Source organism: Plectropomus leopardus, chromosome 12 (genome assembly GCF_008729295.1).
Source record: "Plectropomus leopardus isolate mb chromosome 12, YSFRI_Pleo_2.0, whole genome shotgun sequence".
Taxonomy (NCBI): Eukaryota; Metazoa; Chordata; class Actinopteri; order Perciformes; family Serranidae; genus Plectropomus; species Plectropomus leopardus.
Window position 1 is genome coordinate 18909572 of NC_056474.1, and position 21884 is coordinate 18931455.

The 21884-nt window shown below is 38.7% G+C and overlaps 1 protein-coding gene across 7 annotated transcripts in view; it reads right to left on the minus strand.

The window, feature by feature from the left end:
* The window catches only part of pde4ca (phosphodiesterase 4C, cAMP-specific a), a 66406-nt gene that overhangs the window by 14925 nt on the left and 29597 nt on the right, over positions 1-21884 (minus strand). For 5 of the 7 annotated variants that reach the window (XM_042497488.1, XM_042497494.1, XM_042497493.1 and 2 more), the window contains 2 exons: positions 1963-2154; positions 626-670 (listed from right to left, as the gene is read on the minus strand). In XM_042497488.1, the coding sequence (XP_042353422.1) occupies positions 626-670; positions 1963-2154 (237 nt within the window). Of the gene's footprint in view, positions 1-625; positions 671-1962; positions 2155-12302; positions 12421-21884 lie in introns of those variants that run through there. The other 2 variants (XM_042497491.1, XM_042497489.1) reach the window with 2 other exon arrangements.

Below are 21884 nucleotides of genomic sequence, written 5' to 3' on the forward strand. Positions count from 1 at the left end.
TGACATCTAGTTCCATTATACTGGAGAGAAAGCAGGCATCTCTTCAGCCAATAACTCCAACACTCTGCAACTTACACCAAAAAATCCAGACTGATGAACTGTCCCTTTAAAATGAATTTAAAAGAAACCAATCTGCAGCTAGTATTGCTTTGATTTTACCCAAAAACAAAGCTTGTCTGTGAAACCAGGCAGACAGACAGAGACTTAGTTACCATCATTACTTACTCAGATACCCTCATCCATCACTTTCTTGCCATTATTCTGTCATAGTGTAGCTATGTCAAAAAACAAATACGTCATGCACTGCGTATAGTAAAATTGGTGAGGGAACAGATCGGGGTAGGTGGAGGGGTGGGTGATATAAGTACAAACTAATAAATACTCACAAGTAAATGAAAACCCAGACTTGGTTGTCTGTAATTAAGCATCACACGCAACAACAAACAAAAGAGAACTGGGTGTTTTGGGGGTTGTGGGGGGGGGGGGTCTAATGAGAATCACAGGTGATATTAGGTTATGTTCGTCAGGAGGAAGTGGAAAAGGGCTAATAAGCCATCTAGGGGGAATGCAGGGGACAGAGTCAGTGTTTTTATTTTTATCTTTGTTTTATCATGTTTCTTCTCACCGAGATGATAACCAGTTGACTTCCCAGTGCTTCAAGCTTTCTTCCCTTCAAAAACAGATAGGCGAGAGGTGATGAGGAGACCTGTGACTGCTTACTTTACACACTTAAAGGTGTTAAGACATTATGAACTGTGTGGGGGGGGGGCTGTTTAAGGGAGATTTTGTAAACACAAACAATGAAAAAATAAAGGAAAAGGACAAAAAGTTTGCCAGTTTCTAGCAATCCAAGTGAAGCAGATTTAACATTCAATTATTTGTCATCATTTGAATAACAACAAGCTGTTCTAATGTTGAGCTGTAGGTCTGTGGACTTTTTGGACACACGTAATGCACAGCATGTTTTAATACTGCCTTTGAGCTATTGAAGAGAGACTAGGGTACAAATTCATCAAACTTCACTTAAAGTTGACCCTCTCATTAGTATTTGTAGGAGTTTTTAGCAGAATACCTTTGAAACAACAAAATATAAAGTCATGAAAGAGAAATCATGCCTCAAACAGGGCTCTCTAGGTATCCAAATAAAATGACAAAAAGGCTCGTTTCAAATTTGAAAATGAAAACGAGATGGCAACTGTTTGTTGCATCTTGTAAGGGAGCCAACCCTTGAACCAATGCACCATCTGAATCCTCCAATGTGGAAACCTCTCAGCACAAAAAAGACAGACAAGAAGGGGAAAATATAGACATGTCTTTTTTTGTTAAATGGCTACCTAATCATGCCTTGAAGAAGGTCTCTGACCATGAGTTTGCTTATTATTAAGATTTTTGCAAATATTTGAGTGTGCAGATGCTTTTTCCTTCATTTTGTTGCAGGGTATTTAACAGACTACAAATATGTATGTAACCTTACTGTGGTATTCCAGCATTAGGATAAAAGTCTGTGTATTGAGATGTCTCATGCTACATCCATGAACATACAGTATATATTCAGGATAAACACTAAATATATACAGTTTACTGATATATGTTTTATGTGATCAAAAGCACAGCACACAGGGCAATATTATTGAGCCTGAAAGACTTTATAGTAGGATATCATTTTTATATTTTATAAGAGCATCATAGGTTTTTTTTCAGGCGATGAAACAGGATCTTTGTGTGAATTTAAATCTGCAGAGCTGAGCTTGTATATATTAAGCTGTGGAAAGCATTTCCTCCTTTTTGTGTATTCAAGTGGAAATGGATCACTCCATGTCAAAATAAGCACACAACATTAAAGCAGCAGGGACCATTGAGAGACAGTGGACTGAGGGGCTGCATATGAAGGTTGTCATAATCCTGAATAAGTCAAGTGTCTCCTAACAGAATCGACTCGTGAAACAATTGACATGAACTTACAGGTCACTGGCAGTGGAGGAGTTTCTGGAAGGACCTTTGGGTGAAAGGTCAAAGTCAGAGTCGGAGCGGTAGAGGAAGGATTCCCGCCGCTGGCTGTGAGGAAAGTTGGCCTGTAAGACCAGACCAGAGCCAGGGCTGGCCTGGGGGTCCAGGGGGCTGCGCCCCACTGACAGTCCATTCTCCACATCAAAACTACAACAAAAGAGAGAGAGAGAGAGGGGGAGGAAACGCATTGTGGTTAGAGGACTCGAAATATATCTCATGGATAAAAACAAAAACATGTGGATTTATTCCGCAGTATGGAAAAGAAATGAAATAGGAACTCATGCATCCACCCTGGACCCCCACCTCTTGGTTTAGGGGTTGCCATTTTCCATAAAAAATTACAGATCAGAATCTCTGAAGAGGACAGGCATGCATCAGAAACAGGGCTGTGTATTAGCAAGAATCTGACAATACAGTGCGTATAATGATACAGGGATTATAATTCAATATATTGTAATATATTTACGTACCCGCGACCCGACCCTGGGTAAGCGATACAAAATGGATGGATGGATGGATATATTTACATACTTTAAGCAAGGCGATATAATGTGCTTTTTTGTCATAAAACACACAGCACATGCATAAAATCTGAGTGAAAAAGTTTACTTTCTTTTTGCAATCAGAATAGTGGGAGCTGCATCGGTATTTATCGGTTAGACTGCAGTGGAAAAGTCATATGGCTGAAGATAGATTACAGCTGAAGCAGGCGAGGTCTGAACAATACACAAAATGAACCACTACCCCGAATCTTTGCATGTACACTAATAATTCAAATTCAATGCAGTGTTTTTGAGAATCAACAAAGTTTCACAAAACCTACAATCACGATATTTAAGTGTATCGATATGGTTTCACAACCCTAATAAGGAAGCATGTTGTCCTTATATATCTGTTTTTAGATGTATCGGTAATGAAGCTCGACCCATGTTCCACTTTTCTATCACATCATGATCTGATCTAATTTCCAAAGACTATTCACATTTTTCCTATTTTAGTGCACATGTAAATAAATATTCTTTTACTCATAATGAGTAATTGATTGAACAAGTTTCAGTGAGTACAGCAGGTATTTCAGATGTGATAGTGAGACAAATACATGGAAAAATGCGGACTAATTCACAGACCAAGGATTCCCTTTGCGAATGAAAATGTTAAGCTTGTGGCCATAGACTACCCAGTCAACGTTTGAACTCTTTCTGAAAAGGCAGAAAAACACAATCCCAGGATCTACTCCTGTTGCGAGAGACTGGTACTGCTACAACAACTGGGGCTGCTCCAGTAACAATGAGAGGGAGAAAAGTCATACACAGTACAATACTCCAAATCCAAAAATATCACAAGCCTTCATCACTGGATAACAACACTCAGCCATTTTCGTCTCTTGAACAGGAAAATAGTGTAATTTAGAGGAAAGCGTGACCATTATGAACCAGTAAAGACCAAAATAAGAGCTAAAAATGACAAATTTAGTAGGGAGGCAAAAAGGATAACAGTGTGAAATGTGTGGGAGTGCAGTTATCACACTATGTGCCACAGAATAGGCTAAAATCAACACTGCGTGTAAATTAGTCTGCGATAAGAAGAAGCAAAATTAGACAGAAACCACAATGAGGGGGTGTTGAGAGCCTGATGGCTGCATATAAGTGATCCTCCTGCCGCAGTCGGGTAAACCTTATAACTGACCCAAAGAGCAACTTACAACACGCTGATGAGATACAAAAATGGCAGCAAAATCTGTAAATAAAATGTGCAAATCAAGAAAAAGAAACCCTCACAAATCCCACCACTTCTTCTAGCCAGCAGGTCTGCATGTACTTGAAATTAAAACAACATGAGAGATATGATGTGCACTTCATTAAAGGTGTGAAGCCTGCGCAGCTAATGTCATGCAATGTGTGTGTATGTGTATGAGCATCCAGAGGAAGTCCGCATGTGAGTGACTGTGTGTGAACAGCATCTGAGTATTGACGCGGGGTCATGTGAGTATGAGTCTAAAAATAGCCCTGCGCTCAGGTGAGCAGGAGTTCCTCCTGATCAAACACGATCTGACTACGGAGAAAAAAACCCACACCAAATAAAGGCACAGCAAGGCCTCTCTTCACAGTCTGGACACGTTTCTGCCTTGATCCACATCTCTATTTTCCCACAGCCCCTCCGCTGACATGCAAACCCACAGAGACTCCGTCAACCTGCAGCTCTGTTTGGCAACACGTCTCCTTTTCTAAACAGTCTGATGAACTCCACAGGAGAAATCCACGCTCTAGCAAAACAACCACTAGCAGAACGTGCAGGATTTTGGACACTAAGGCACACATTCAATCTTTTTCAAATAAATACGGCAATGGAAATGATATTTAGAAACAAAAAATCTCTGGAATCCAAGGCAAACAAAAATGAGTTATGGCTGCAGGAGTGTTAGCTTTGAGATGTCTGTTAATGATAAGTGTGGGAAATAATGAAACATAACACCAAAACATCATCACAGTCCCGACTACATCCCAAATTCCCAGAAAGAGTACTGAATATCAGAGCATTAAATACACTGTAGTTGTGTCTATACATTACAAGCTACCCATGATTTCATTTGATTAACACTATGCACCAGAATACATATTATGTGTATGTAATATGCGGATATATGCAAATATGTGGATATATTATGCCTACCATACATCAGAAGACTTCTGAAAGACTAAAGTCTGACATCTGAAGCCAGATTAGTTCTTAGTCACACACTATAAGATTTTGCAAAGACTGGGGATATTGCTGGGTCACTATTTGCAAGACTACAACTAGATTCCTTTTGAGATTGTTTCCCATCTGCTCCTGGTGGAAAATCTTACACCAAACTCCCTTTACAGAATATGACATATTAACAATTCTTCATGTGTCGGCAAAAACACATGGCTCTAGAAACACAAGATAAAAGATTTCATCTGTTGACAGTATTCTTTTCCATTCGACATCAATGTAATCCATCAAGGTAAACTGTATTTGCCTTCGAATTTTACATTTTGTCATTGTAACTCGCGATCAGCCTCTCTTGGTTAGCTGCACTGTTTCAGTGGGAGGAGACTATGGAAATATGAGGTGAACTGGTTGAAGAACTAAGATTTCTCACTAAAATAAGTGCTGGTTGGTGGATCAGATTGATGCAAAATTAAACACTAAATCTTGCTCACTCCACAAGTTTCTCCTCCTTTTCTACATTTCAAGAGAGCAGACACTTGTTTACGTTCTCGCACCTTCCCGGAGTCGTCTCCATGGTTACTGTCTACCCAGTTGGCTGCTGGAGAAAACACAGCGATTGTTTGTTAACAATCTTGACATCATTGCACTTCAGTATTTGCAAGAGGTAAGACTAAAATATTTTGATAATATTAACATGTTTGATTTTGTAGGAACGTCAAGACCAGACAGCTCCACCTGAGTTTTATCAGCTTACACCAAACTGAAGAGATCTCACGATTCTATTCTGACATCAGATATTTGTCTGCAGCAATGAAATCACACTGCAGACAACAAGTACAACTGATGCAAATGACATTACTTTTGCAATTATTTGATCATAAACCAAAGTATGGTACAATTAACATTTAGAATACTGAGTAAGGTTAATGGATTGATAAAATTATTACAATTCATCCTGAAAGGAATGATGATTTGACATAAAACCACAAATACCATCCTTGTGGTGGCACTTCATTAAAATTCAGGGGATCACCAAAGTCAGTAGATTTTATCATCTAGGGATCACGAACGTCTGTACTAAATTTTGTGACAATCCATCTAATAGTTGTTGAGATACTCTAGTTTACGGTAATTACAGCTTTAATAACATTAATACTAACATTTGATTGCATTGAAAAATCCAGGCTTTATATTTATAATATATAATCATAGGTATGCATGGACTGCAGCATGCGAACATCCCATTCATTCCCCTCTCCACTCTTCCTCCAGTGCCCCTCCCCACCCTGCTACCTCGCTAGGATGCTGCATGAGGACAAGACGTTGGTGTGTTACTGGCTATTACGTAACACTGAACAGAAGCCCCCATCCCTCCATTCATGTGACAGATTCAGACTCACTGACTGCACTATACATAGCCAAGGAGAGAAGTCAAAGGGAGGAAGGAAAGACAGTGGGGTGAGGGGTAAAATAGGGCAAAGAGAGCGGGAGAGTAAATACAATTTCAAAGAGCAAGAGAGTACAGCCTGTTCTGAGCCACGCACATGAGTGCTTTTTGGTTAACTGTGCACTGTGTGACTGGGCCAGTGTGGCTCCAGCTGGTGGTGTGCACGCCTGCAAATGTGCAAATGAGTATTTGACTGTGTGTGTCAGATGTGAGTGTTAATTCATTGTCATTTTTATAGGAAACATTTGAATTTTATGAACGTAAATTATGCTTGTTAATGCACTACAGCACTGCAACGTGCCACTTTACACACCTATAGTATGTAGTTGTGACCTGTAAGAAATAATCATGATCCCTGCACAATCACCACAAGTACACATGGAGCTTGACGCTACACCCACTCCTCACTCTTTCTCCTGCTGTCTCCATCTATTTTGTTCTGTCCTCCCTAATGATGCTGCACCCCTGGCTGCCCCTGCGTGCTCTGACCATAAACTTGTGATTTCTATATTTGTTTCTGCACGATGCTTCTGCCTCTGTGCGGCTAAATTTAGCCTCCCCTTGCATGGGGAATAGACCGAGAGAGGCAGCAACGCAGCTAAAAATAGACTTTCAGGTAGAATACAGAGCCATCCCCTCCCCTCTCTTTTCCCTCTGCATCGCAAAGCAGCGGATTTTTTTCCCTCCATTCATGAATATTTATGGAGAAGTTTCTATTTGGAGCCGATGCTGAGCTAAAATTAGATCACAGATCAAAATATCGCCCACGTCTTTCCCTCGCTGCTATTTCACTTCCAGTTTTCTCGTCTTTCTCAAGGGAGTGAACATAGTCGTGACTCTAACTCATGACTGGACTTTTTACCTTTTACAAACACACAGACACAATAATAGTATAGTTCTGTACACGCATGATTCCCTGTAGCACTATCAATGATCTCTCTTAGGGTTTATATGAATTAGGGAAAGATACAAAGCAGCATGAACACGAGGAGTAGATGTTGCCAAGGTAACAGCAAATAGGGAGCTAAACTAGTGTTAACAATTATTTTAAAACACATACTGTCTTCATTATATGAGGACTGATTGTAGTCTGTTTTTTTGTAGGACTGCGTCACTTTTGAGCCCATTGTTTGTGATACTGATGGTGATCTGATACTTTATATTTTCTGATATTTCTGTTACTGTAGTGTACAAACCCACTGCAACTAATTACACACACGTTGGGATTAATACATTCTCACAAAGATTTTTTTCTGGAGATGGAATACACATTCTTCTATTGTATTGATTATTAACACTAAAACATTAACATTAACTAAAATTCTATTTTTTCCATGCAGGGAATGTAGATGGAGTGGACATGCTACAAATATGAAACACAAAAAAAAAGGTCCACAGTGCAGGATCTTTAAGCGTACACTTTTACAATATGTATACTAAATATGTCAACTGAGGCCTTTTGTTTTTTCAAGGGGTCAGAGGTCAGCGGACAGGAAGCTCCCACAGAGGCACTGTGGCTGTTTGAATGGCTGGTCTTCATATACCACTCTATTGTCTTTGCATCTTTCACATGCCAGCCAGTCGCACCCGCCCACGTCTTCTCTCACCCTCTGTCAGTCGTTAAGTGATCAAAATAAAAAGACCAGAATGGGATATTTTTTAAATAACTGTGTTGAGTGGGAGGGTGTTGTTTAATAATATACCAGATAAACTTGCTAGTGAGTGATAGCTGATGTGTAAATTCAGGGCTGTCTGGAGAACTGAAATGGATCTAATAAGTCCCTCTGAGGACAGGGTCCCTCTACTGGGCTTTGGTGAGACTGCAAGAGCTGACCAATCTGAATATTCCACTGTGGAAATCCAGTGTACTGCAGAACTCAAACAGTCGATTGATGACTGATTAGTTGCTCCACAAAGAATTGATCAGTGACAGTTTTGATAACTGATTATCTGATTATTTGCTGGAAAAAAAGTGTAACTTTGTTATACTGCTCTGAATTCCATGTGTGAAAAACTCGGACTTTACATGTTCTTACATACTTTTTTTTAGTTTTCAGTGACAATTTGCAGCAGAATTTTGTTCAACATGATCCATGTTTCCCACACATTTTCCCAGACAAAATTTCAAAACTTTTTCATACCTTTTCAAGGACCCTTAATAACATTTTTTTCCTCATGTCCTACTTGAGAAACATACATGATGGTAAACAAAACACCACAAACTGACACATTAGACTGACGTTACATCGACAGCTACAGAAAATTACTTATATAAAATTATGTTACATTACATGGTGGGTCATCCATGTAAGATTACTGTAACTAGTTCATTACACACAGCAACATTTCCATGACTTTTCCAAAACTTTCAATGATTTTTACAAATTCCATTACTTTTCCTGGCTTTGAAATTGCAATTGGGAAATTCTAAAACTTTTCCAAGTTTTCCATGACTGTGAGAACCCTGATCGTCATAGATGATCATAGATCATCAAGATCCAATTACACTGGAAGTCATTAAATGATCCTTCTAATTGTCAATAAATTTAACCTGTATCTCACCCCTACATATATCGCATCTCATCCCTTTCACCACCACCAGACCCCTCTGATCCTCTGTGGCATGTTGGCTGTGGCCCCTTCATGAAATAATAAGAAAAAAAAGTTTCTTTCTGTAGAGGCTCCTCTGCTCTGATAAAGTCTGTCACAGGTGATTTGAGAGGCGGGGCTGTTGATGTCTTAAAGATGCTATTATTATTTTATATCTATTCTAATCTTGCTTTATACATTTATGTACTTACATGCTTGTATGTGTAACATAAAGTATATGTTTACATATTGTAAATATGTCTGCCTTCGTGAAGCACTTTGGTGCCAACACAGTCTCACAGAAATATGTGCGCTCTCAATGCATTACATGGTTGTGGGCACAATATGTGTTAAAATCACGCAGTGGCAACACTAAAACCATGCCACACCAAAGTCTATTACAAATGGCTGCAGTCTCAAACATGTCATTAATAGGGTTAATGTTTAAATAGTTAACATAAATAAGTATGGGACATAAGCGACATTAAGTAACATACTTTGCATAGCTATGTAAAGTCTGTTAAGCTATTTTACTGAGTTGACTTTTAGTTTTACACGTGACCTGAACAGCAGTCTCCTGTTTGAAAGTCCATGTTTGTTTGACCTTTCCACCACCTCTCCCATCCCCTCCTGTGTGGCCCTTTTTTCTGTCTTTATTCAGTTGTCCACAAGGACAATAGATCCTCATCGACTTTGCACTGGCATTGTTTTGTGTTGCCAACTTTTCATTTTAACACATTTCATGCCCACCACCACACAATTTCTACTAGACTGGGCCAGACTGCTTTTTAGGTGTCGTATAAATTAAATACACTTGAAACATGATAACACTGAATTATCACCAAGCCCTATACCGTAGATGAGACAGATTAAAAGTGCTTTTCACATCTGCCTTAAAGGCGCCCGCTCATGCACAAAGACACACAAACAAACATACAGCTGATTACTTTCTGTAGTCTGAAGACCAAACTGGAGCCAACATTCCTGGGCATCATAAAGCCCAAATAAAAAAAGTGTAAAGAGAGAGGTGTGTTCCAGCGTTTGTTATTTAAGTGGCTGGCTGGTAAGAAGTGTGATTGATGGTAACCTGTCAGTGGCCCTGATACTCGACACCCCGCCTGCGTCACTGCCTGTCACGTCAACGTCAATCCCATCTGGGGAGCATTAAAATACAGGAGCTACAGGGCAGAGCGAGAGAGAGAGGGAGTGCGGAGATAGACCTGTAAACCAGGGCAAGCTGTCATCTGAACCTTCATTCATCATTCCCAGGTCTGTGCCGTCACACAGCCAGAGGTAGAATTTGTTACACCAGAGCCGACTTGCAGGACTAGTTCAGCTATTTATTCAAGACACTTAAAAGAAGGCTTATGTATTAGGGCTGCATGTAACACAGATCTCATTTAGTGATGCTAGCGAGTATTAAATTTCCTTCGATAATTTGAAATAATCTCCATTACATGACGATGAGCATGTGGAAAGCAAATGAAAAGCTGCGGAAAAAGCTACAAAAGTGTCAAACTCAGACTTTTTTCCCCTGCCGTGCTGTTTAAGTCTTTGAAACCTGAATCAAGGGTTTTTTTTTAATGCTGCCTTCAGACGCCTTTCAGGAGCTATTTAACCCTCTTAAACCTTAGCAAATCGATTTGATTTCTTAAAAAAAAAAAAAAAAAAAAAAAAACAACAATGGGGGAAAAAAAGGCAAAGAGCAAGTTGGCAGGAAATGTGGCATAAATTATAATGTTATATTTTAAATTATGTGATAGAAACAATATACAGTATACATTTAAAAAAAAATAAGAATCATTTTCAGCACATTTTTTGGGTCATTTCTTGTTTCTGTTTCCTTTTTTTCTTTTTTGTGCTTGTTTTGGGTAATTTCTTTTAACATTTTTAAAAATAATTTCTTGCTAATTTCTAGGCCATGTGTTGTAAAGCTGCATAATGCCTTCTCCCCACTTTTTTTTTTTTTTTTTTTTTTTTTAAATTAAGGGTTTTAAAGGGTTAAATATCAAAGTGCAGGCTGCATATATATATGCACATGACACATGAAAGATGTTCTGGAGCAAACAAGGATTTTGGATTGTTTTAATTAGACCGCAAAGTTCACACCAGCAGCTGAGAGTCCACACCCTAAAGCTCAACACACAGAACAAAGTGGACCACAGAGGTGGTAAATCTGGCCACATTAGAAACACAGGCCTTTAAAACTGGTCTTGGAGCAATTTTAAATTCACAGTGACATTTTCTATGTATAACACAAGAGTCACCAGTGTGTGCTGTGGGATAAAAGCTGTCTGGTTGTTTTCACTGTGGCCCCTCACACACTGGGAGAACCACCCTGTTTGTTTGTCTTGCCCTTCCTCTCCTTTCCTGTGACATCATATTATTTGGCCGATGCCGTCAACGTGATGGAGGTGGTGTATTTTCATGAGTACGCAGTATATCTACATCAATTTACAATTGCCTAAGTTAAACTCTATGTCTATTACATTCTGGCCCTAATTCTTATGTAAAGAAGTATTTCACTAATGGAGGGATGGCCTTTTTTATTAAACTAAGCTGTCTGTGCAGCAGCAAGAGGCAAATACTTTTCCCCCTCTTGTTGAGAAGTGGTTAAATAAATTTCATGTCTGCTCGATAAATATAAAGCTACAGCCAGGAGACAGTTAGCTTAGGTTAGCATCAAAACAGGAAACAGAAGTGATGCAATCCCTCCAGCTGTGATACAGCGATCTGCAACTTAAAATGTCGCCTGAGAGCATAAATTGGGGGTCCCAAAGTCCCCTGTCCTACTTCCTTGCTTGGATCACATTCATCTTCAAACTCTGCCTTTTATTTTGATCTCAACTACGCACTTGTAAAGTTTTGTGACTGCATCTTGCGCAGTTGCGACATTATCTATGTGACAAAATCCGTCCACTGACAGACCAACCGACATATAGAGACATGTCAAAATACTCCAAACTGCCATGTAGAGACACACACACACACACAAACACAGACACACAAACACACATGCATACACACGCACAGATTTGCATGGTGTAAACATTAATAATTTCAGCCATCCCGAAGAGCATCAAGCGAAAGAGTGGAGTGTTAGAGGTGCTGGTAGGCAAATTTTGTCAGCTTTGCAGAGAACAGCATACAGGAAAACATTAGATCTGGCTCCCAGCACTCCCTGTTTGTGCCCTTGTCTCTGTTACTGCCTAATCCTCCTTGTTAAAAACCATGTGGGAAACAGCCACACACTACACTTAGATCCCACTCACAGTATTCAACACTGAATTTAAAAAGTGCAGTTTAGCGGCTATTATTTCAGAAAATACTTATGAATAGCAACACAAAGAATAACCTTTCAGCCATTACCATCTATCATTTTACACCCAACAAAAAAACAGCCAATATGTCAACCTTTTTTAAATATAGACATTATGCAACTGCGATTTCCATGTATGTGCATTGTTCAGAATCAGGCAGTGAAAAATGGTTTTTAAAGAATGTAAGCCAATGTAGCATTAGTTGGCATAAAAGAAAAGCAGGAACACAGAATCACTTCACTGACCTTTTTATGAAACAGGCCACAGTTAGAGGACAAACTGCATAATGGGATATGTTTGTGTAGAGCTGGTGATGTGTAAAAGACGGCATAGTTTCTCCTGTTGAGAAACAATATTTTATCATAAAGAAAATAAAACATGTCATTTTAACACATGTAGTGGAAACAAATAGATCTATGCCAACGACAACAAAGACTACAAAGTTTTGACTTTATATAAGACTGTATTTGCTTCTCTCAGCGACACACATTAAAAAAGTGTGTGTGTGTGTATGTGTGTGTGTGTGTGGCGCCCCTGTCTTACTGTACTTAAGTCTGTCCACTGTGATTAAATCGGAACAGTTTATTTTGCTATGAACTCAGGACAGCTAAACGCAAGAGACAGACAGAAAAATAAAGACCAAACTGGTGTGTGTATGTGTACAGTACGTCTGTGCGTGTACATGTGTGTGTGTGTATAATTATTATTACATGTGAACTGTTTTCTCAGTGTTCCCTCTCTGACTGCTGTAATCACCCTCTCAGAGCCCAGCCCTCTTCCTCTGATCTTTCCTTTGTAAAACAACACAATGCCGACATGACGCCTGCACTGGTGGAGCGCATGCTGACCTCTGGTGCACTTGAAGAAGTATTTCACTGCTGAAAGATGCTTTCTTTAAAAAAAAAAAAAAAGGCTGTCTATGCAGCGTAGAGCCGCAAGTTCTTTTGAAATTGATGCAACATGAGCAGAGAAAACTGTGAAAAAAGGCTGTGCTATTCGCTTCTGCTCAAGAGGAGAAAACGTACAACTACAAGAATGCACTGCACCGAACTGCAAAGTCGATCGTTTCACACAAGAGCGGTCGGCTGGTAACAAGCTAACTCATATTACAGTTGTACAGTAAGCTATAACGCGTTCTAAAAAACATTTGAGGCAAGAAATAATCAGTTCAACATCAGAATCTTTGCTCATATTTTATCAGTGCTGCTAATTTCTTTTTTCAGCCTCTTTTACTGTGCAGGAAGCAGAATTGTGCCCACTTCCTTTTAACAAATTCTCGCTATTACAGCTAAACAGGAGCATTTTAGGCAAGACATAAGCAGTGCAGTAACATAATCTTGATTTATACTCAATCGGAACTACCTAGTTTTACCCTTTGGTTGGATTTCAGTCCAGCTTTGAGCAAGAGCAAGAGAGACAGAGAGGGTTGGGTCTCTCTCTTAATCTGCCTCTGTACTCATCCACGGCAATACAGTAGCAAATATGTTTCTCAAGACATTTACGCAAGAAATGGGAAACAAAGTAACAGAATCTTGGTTTATAATTGATCAGTAGTACCTAGTTTTACAGTTTGATCCCAGTTTGATCTGAGTTTGAGAGAGAGAGAGAGTGAGATGCTCCTCTCTCGATCTGCTTCTGAGATCTTTGTGTCTGTGGCAGTGGCCATACAAAAACATGTAAGCACAATCTGTAGTTTGAGCAACAACCACTGAGCCAGCAAAAACCCACAGATGACACATTCTGCAGATGAGCAGGAAGATCCGGGCACTGGTAAGATTGAGGGAAGTTTACAACAGTTCATTTACACAAACTACCTGCATTGCTATGATACAAAGGTGGTTGAAAAGTATCCCTTTAACAGTGTAAAGTGTCTGCTGAGAACAGTATCTCTGTCAATCATCAATCAGTCCATACAGTATAAGCTACTGTAGCTCAGTATAGTATCATGATCAGGGAGGTGAGCAGGAAAAGACTGAAAAGACTGATTTTGTCCATTTTAAATAATAAACTTGATTGCAGTGTTTTTCTCTTTCCTAAAAATCTACTGTTTGGTTTTATGTTACATAAGCTCTTATCAGTTGTAAAAATTCCAACAATTTGAGAGCAGTCAAAGTTGAGAAAGTGTTGCGCTCTTTTGTGTCTGTTCTGTGAAATAAGAATTGGATAACCAGTCTTTCACTGTAAAAGCATTCCTTAGGTTAAAGTAAAGTTTGTCTTTCTGTAAGTAAACTTGTAAAAAAAACTTGCAGATAAGGACTACACAGTTGCATTGTGTAAAGGGCTACAGAGTGAGGTAAGAAACACTGGCAGTGGTTAATAAACCTGAGAGAGTTTGAGAGCAGAAGAGATTTACAGTGAGTCACAGGAGCGACAGTGTCTACCTTCACACACACACACACACACCCACACACACACACACTCTCACCGAGGACTATTATCCTCCAGGATCGTATAGCGCAGCAAAGCAAACAGTGAAGTGAGTGGAGAAGAATTGGAGGGAAATGAACATAAGTGGTGGGTCTGAAGAGAGGAAGTGAGGAACGGGAGACAGAAAAGGTTCCGAAAAGTTCAGAACCTGGTCTATAAAAGTGCCGAAACACGATCAGTGAGAGGCTTTAACGGTAAAGGTTCGTGAGGTGAGATGAGAGCGCAGAGAAACATCAGACATCATGTGGGAAAAGAGAGAAATAAAAGTGTTCTGTATATGCACTCAATATGTGGCTTTGCAGAGCATAAATCAACTTCATGCAGTTTTAACTCAAACAATATTTAGATGGTTCTTAGTACTAAAATAATTTAAAATCCGCCCGTGTTCAGCGAGTCAAAATTACTGTTTTGGCTATGGTGGTCTGGTTTTGAGTTTCCCCGTTGGAAAGGGCTGCATGTTTAGAAAGTACTGAGCATACAATTAGATAAATGTGACTTGGATTACACTTCATGAGTTGTGTGAGAGTGTGAACAGATGTTTTGATATAGTTTTGCTGTTGTTAAACACGCTTAAATTCATCAAGAACTCTCTTTTTTCACAGTAGAGGCATATGAGAAAAACAAAGTTCTCTTCAAAAATTCAAGATCACGCTGTAAGTAATTAATATACAAATCATCATTTGGGATGTGAAGTATTCCTTTTAACGGGCAGGCATTACAAGAAAATGAAGAAACTTTAAATGTGGCTTAAAATGTACACATATTACAATTTCTAGAACTGTGGGTCAAGTTTCACTTAATTTGTCTTTCTCACAAAGACAACAAGAAGTTCAGCAGTGATGTAAATGTGTAGAGGGAGGCAAGGATGTTTTAAACTGAACATAAAATACAGCACAGTATTTCAGTGATGTGTGTACTGTTTCCATAATCTATTTGGGCTACATAGAACATTTTTTTCATTGTTGATTAATCTGTCAATTATTTTCTCAATGGTGTCGAAAAAAGTCAGAAAATGGTTAAAAAAAAACAAAACAAAAAAAACCCAACAACCCATCAGTGTTCCCCTAAGTTCAAGATGACGTCCTCAAATGCTTTGTTTTGTCCACAGCCCAAATATATTTAGTTTACTTTTATATAGAGTAAAGAAACCAGGAGATGTTAACATTTAAGAAGCTGGAATCAGAGAAGTTTTACTTTTTTTTCCTCAAACATTTACTCAAACTGATATTTATCAAATTAATTGGCAATTAATTTAATAGTTAATTCTCGCTGCAGCTCTATAATCTCTGTTCACCAGTATCATGTAAGTAAAGCACACTTGCCATCTAATTGTTCAATTTCAAGAGAGCACTGCAGAATTTATACTGTTTCATATTGCTTTAGACACGGACATTACACACACAAAAATACACGCAGGCACATAATTGCACAATTATTCTGTCGTGTTACAAAAAGAGTTTTTCTTGCTCACTTGTGTCTGGAAAGCTCATTACTGGACAGTAAAGTTGTTGGGTTTTAGGAGTGCATTCAGCCCATAACGCCTGTCACACTGCAAATACTCTTAACAAATGATTCAGCGACTAAAAACTGTATTTGAGGGAGCTTGTTCCAAGAGTACAAACACACAGGTACAAGCCGGACACCACGGCCCACACGAGTACAGTACGTGTGTTTCTGCGTGTGTGAGGCCTGCAACCCAACACCAGCGGACCTGTGCCTCCCACTTATGAGGGAGATAAATGAGGGTCCATGACGCTCCCTGTGGGCCAGACCACCATTAGAAGCCGCTGATGATTTAAGAAATGCTTTGGAAACACTGTCAGACACATTTATTACAACAAAATCCTCTCCCTCGCCAGGGCCAGTGAGAGTTATGCTCTGTGGAGGGCACGGGATGACTTAATAATTTCTGTAAATGAGGCGATTCATATACTGTGACTAAAGGCACAGATTCATTAATCACAGGCCGACTGACCTGGTAAATTTAGATAGTCATTGACCTCTAGCACAAGTGTTGTGTATCTATCTCAAGGAAAAGAGTTTATGTCTACAAACGTATCTATAACGAAAAAAAAAAAAGAGTAACTGCTTGACAGGGTCTGGCATCAAAAACATCTGAGTGTGTCCAACATTCACACTTGGAGAATTTGATAAATCATGCAGATGAAGATTTCTCTTTTCCCCTCCTCTCCTCCCAGGTTCAGCTGACAGAAAGGCGTATTATGTTTCTAAGAAATGCACTTCTAAAGCTAAACCTCAGTTACCTCACTCACATGCAACCTGCCAAAGCTGTCGTCTTTTTAAGACTCTTAATTCCTATTAAATTACTCTGTGCATAAATCATGCTCTCTCACTCCCAAACACCCAACAAAGCTCATGCTTGTATTTGCTGTCAGTGGTTCATTTAGAAATAATCTTTAAGGATTTTTCCATCCATTCACTAGCTGTCATAGCTGCATAATGCTCAGTGTCACTGCCACTTCATTTTATACTTGGCTCTCTGCAGAAAGCGTTGAGAGAAATTAGATCAATAGCCTGTGGACAGACACACAGCAGGCTGTAAATAGCAGGAGAGCAACATGCCTCAAAGTAATGGAGCCATTAACTGCCATTTCATTCTCAATTTGACATGAGAATAGAGCTTTTGTGATCCTGCGTGAAGCAAATAATTGTACTTTTAATCAAGATCTTTAACTACTTCATTTAAAATAATAAAAATAAAAAAAAACAAGAGTGTAGAGCCCTGCATCTTGTGTGAGGCTGCACTAAAGCAAAGGGGAGCTTTGAGTCTAAATGCTAATAGGCTCACTATAACAATGCTGACATGTTGATGTTCAGCGAGTAAAATGTTGACCATGCTCACCATCTACATTTAGCACGCCAACATTCGCTGTCTAGCAGCAAACACAGTAGAGCTGACAGACTCCCTAAAAACTTGGTATCTTACCCAGATGGCCGTGGTTTTACAAGACGCAGCTGTGTGAACGCTTGGACGAGCACCGTTGCTCTCCACCCATGCTCTAAGTGCAGGTTCATACTTTATATGATAACCTGTGTGCACCTTTGTTAGAGCGCAGAACAAAAATGCTTTTTTTTTTTTGTTTGATAAGAGACCAAAGTTTGGGTTATCTTTATTTAGAAAGCTTGGAAAATTAGGCAAACTAAATAATACACACAAAATGAAATCATTTACTTGATGCATGCAAGTATAAAGGTATTAAATAGTGTTTGTATACAGAATTTGGTCTCACTTAAGTGCATGGAAATTGAAAGTCTTCCTTCTAAGCCTGTCTGGGCTGAGCATCTACAGATGCAAGATACTACATCGATATCAGAATACAGACCTCCACCTGAGTGGATTTTTGTTGTTGGACATAATTTAGCTAATCTAAATATCAGTATATTTTTGCACTATTCAGCTGTGCATATTTTCCATTACAAAGTTATGACCGTCAACTCCACAATTTATCAGCAGTCAGGTAAAAACATTTTGAAAATATGCAGGGACTTCTAGGGTTGGAGCCACGTCAGCAGTACAAAGAGCAAACATTTAAGTATATCTTCATGAACTAATGATCACAAAATAATACATCATCTGTGTTTTCAGTTACAGTTTAAGCTGAAGTTACATCTTTGTGTTAAGGCAAAGATAAGTTCCATTAACAACTTTTTAGGTGACCGTTTTGCTAACTTATCCAAAAAGTGATGACATGACCCAATGCAAGCTGTCAAAGACATGTGGCACTGACCACGTATACGTTCTTAGGGAGTCCTGCACATCTGAGACTGATGGAAATGTCATTTGTTTTTCAGGTTTTAGTCATAATCAAAAGTATTGGACAAATTACATTTTTGACCTGTTGGTGGTGCAGCACGTTAAGACAGGAAGACATGAATATCAGAAACGTACGCAATATAGACATAGACAATCACTGCCGTAGTCGTTGAGATATTTCACTCAAGACTCACGACAAATGTCAACCTCATGGTGGGGTAAGAGGAAATATCTGAGGGTTTACCAAAAGTCTTTCCAATTCATCCTTTGAGGACCAGGAATATCTGTACAAAATGTCACAGACAGCACTAATGCCTGGCTCATTACTGTGACTAAATAGCTGCATTGTCCATCACTTTTAATTAGTTTTTGCTTTTATTTGATTTTTTAAAATTATCATTATTTGTTGTTATCTCATTCTGTTTCTGATTTTCTTATTAGAATTTAATAAATATATAAAAAAAAAATCACTGACAGATTTCAGTTTGAACCAAAGTGGTGGATCTACAGACCAACATCCCCATCCCAAGAGCTCCACTGCTAGCGCAGGGAAAAAGTTCTATCATGTCCTGAGCTGGCAAATACAGTCAGATTAAAGGTGCCTTACAGACTGCTTTCATAGCCTAAAGTCAATTTCAGGTTCATAAAACTGAAATCAAAGGATAAATGAATGCAGCGTAAAACATCAAAGTCAATAAGCTGCTGCTGTCCCAGGAATTCAGAGGGAATCCTCTTATCTGTCCTCTTTTAGGAAAAGCAGGTGTTACCTTTACAGCTCAAAGCTGAAAAGAGAAACCGGTAACTGCCAACGGGCAAAGTAAACCGCCACCACTCATCACGTATTGTGGTATGTACAGTATCGAGAACAGATGTATTTAGCATCTCAGTTTGTATGGTAGATGTTGCACTCACAGACATGTAAAAACATGCATGCCCTTGCCACCTATCAATCTAAGCAGAAAGGGCTACTGTTATCTGGCTGTTCTGCGGTTAGATAATTGAGCTTTAAATCACGCACCGAGGACACGCGAGACACTTAGGTGTCTGATGTCAAAAGCCACAGATTTATATCCTTCCTCTCCCTAAAGGTTCATCTTGTCAGCTTTTCTCATGCCTACGCAAGGATGCACTCATGCATAAGTATATTTTACCTATACTAAAAGATCTCTGGACAGTATGTCAACAGCAGCTCTCTGGATTTCACTTTTTAATCATCCCTGTGATCTAAATTGTGGGAGGTAGATGAATCAGAAAAGGAAGACGAAAAAGAAATAATGAAAACTGAAGAGGAAGCAGAGCAAGAGAGAGGAATATACCAAAAAAAGTTTATGCCAAATACCATCAATATTTACTTTGAATCATTTTAAATTCATAAATCTAACTTTTACTTAGATATAAATGATTCCTAAAATGGGCACTGACAATGCTGATAAGGTATGCGTCTCTGCTGCCATGATTGCTTTTCCTCTAGAGAATGAACAGACTCTAACAAAGTCTGCTCCTCCATCACCGGTGTCCCTGCTAAGATCGATGCCTCAACCCAAATAAAGCTGCACCATCTCGGCCTCCCAGGCTGTGACTCCCCTTCTCAGGGCACATTAATTGATCTTGCTGCTCTTAAAACTGTGATTAAGCGGGCAGAGAATTTCCTGGCTGTCTTTAAGAGTAAGTAATCTTAGGAGCAGTGTGACAAGTATCAGTCTGACATTTCCATACTATTGCATTACCCCTGAAATTTTGGCCACAGAGGACATTTTTTTTTAGCTAAGAGCAGAAGTCAATTCTTGGCATTGGTCTTGAGGGGAATTAAACTGAAAGGACAACTGCCCTTTAAAACCCCCTTACTCACAACTGTTCTGCATTACATCTGATAAACAACAAGGCTCCTGCCTGAGAAAGAGGACAGAGGACTGTAAAGTAAACACGACTTTATCTCTAGGAGCTCCTTCACAGCCTCCCCGCTGGAACTGAGGATTATGTGCAAACTTACAAAACCTATGGTGGACTTTTCCTGTGAGAATATTTGTGTAAAAGGACAGTGGCATTAAAGCCTAATGGGAAAGGGGCCGTATGTTACGCAGAGAACAAACAAGGTTTTCTCATGGATGCCGTGACTGACTGCAAAGTGACAGAGCAGGGAAACGTTACTGTTCAGAGACATAACAAACCGGCTGGTGGTTACAGCTGCAGCAATAACCAATTAGTTTATTTAACCACAATGTGAAATCTATGTCTGACTTCACTGCTAACTGCAAGACATCATCATAATTATATTTAATTATATATTACAATATGTTACAAATGTACGTCTGCAAGATGTTAAATTTATTTGCCTTTAAAAGGGTTTGGCAGCTACTTAATGTAATATCAGCTGTAGTTTCTGTCCTTACATTTCTTTCTTCATTACTGGAGCTGCAATCGAATTCCCTACTTTATTCTGCCTTCACTCTTATCTGCCCTTCGTCGGCATTATTGACTTAATTGTTTTATAAAGTCTGGGGTTTACAGCCTCAGCTTTGCCTTGTTTGTCAAAGCACTTTGTAAACTGTGTTTTTAAAGGTGCTATATAAATAAAGTTATTATTATTATTATTAATCAATTTATCGATTAGTTCGCCAGCTAATTTAAAAAATCAATTAATAAGTTTAAGTAATTTTTAAATAAATAAAATAGTCAATACTCTGACTCCAGCTTGTTAAATGTGAATAATCTCAGGCTTCTCAACTCCTCTGTGATAGTAAACATAAAATCTGTAGGTTCCAAACAAAACAAGATATTTAGGACGTTATCTTGGTCTTTGGGAAATCCTATTCACCATTTTTCATTTAGCTGTTTGGTCTATAAAATATCAGAATATTTTGTCAGTTCTGGAATTTACAAAATGTCATATAAACATTTTCTATGCCAAAAAACTCATTGATGACAAATCAAGAAATTAATCAACAATAAAAATATTCTTTAATTGCAGCCCTATCTGTGATATATTTTAATTTGGAACATTTTCAAGTCATGGTTGAGCTATATAATATAGTAAAACCACAGCTAGTTTATCTTTAGCCACAACTGTGACTTACCATTAGTGTTCATGGCAGAATAAACCGAACTGCAGTATTTATTTAAGGTTATAGGAAGTGCTATTTTTTTTTTACTTAGCTGCTATATAAAATTCAAATGAAAAATGAATCAAAAGCTATTATTTTCTCACAATTCCCTCATGCCTTATCTCGTTGACTGCTGCCGAGTTCTTCAAAATGAACACATATTTGGTGACTTTTGCGTGATGAGAAAATAAATCACTCCTTGGAGCAGTGCCTAGTCCAACAAAAAAGGGGTCAAGAGGAAATACGATAAAAAAAATATTTTTGGAAATGCAGATATGAACCCAAAACAAATGATAAGAGCAGAAGAATGTTTTTGGTAAATATTGCAGCTGATAAAAGACTATATGCAGTCTGCAGATTGCAGATACAGCCATGTATGTTGACATTCTCTAAAAGACTCAGAGAGTAAGTCTTGCATCCTTTAGCATCCTGCAGGATTTACATTTTTCTTCTTCTAGAAACTGAAATTGTTACAAGAAATTGTCATTTATTCTATGTAGTCGTCAAAACTACTGAAAAACTAA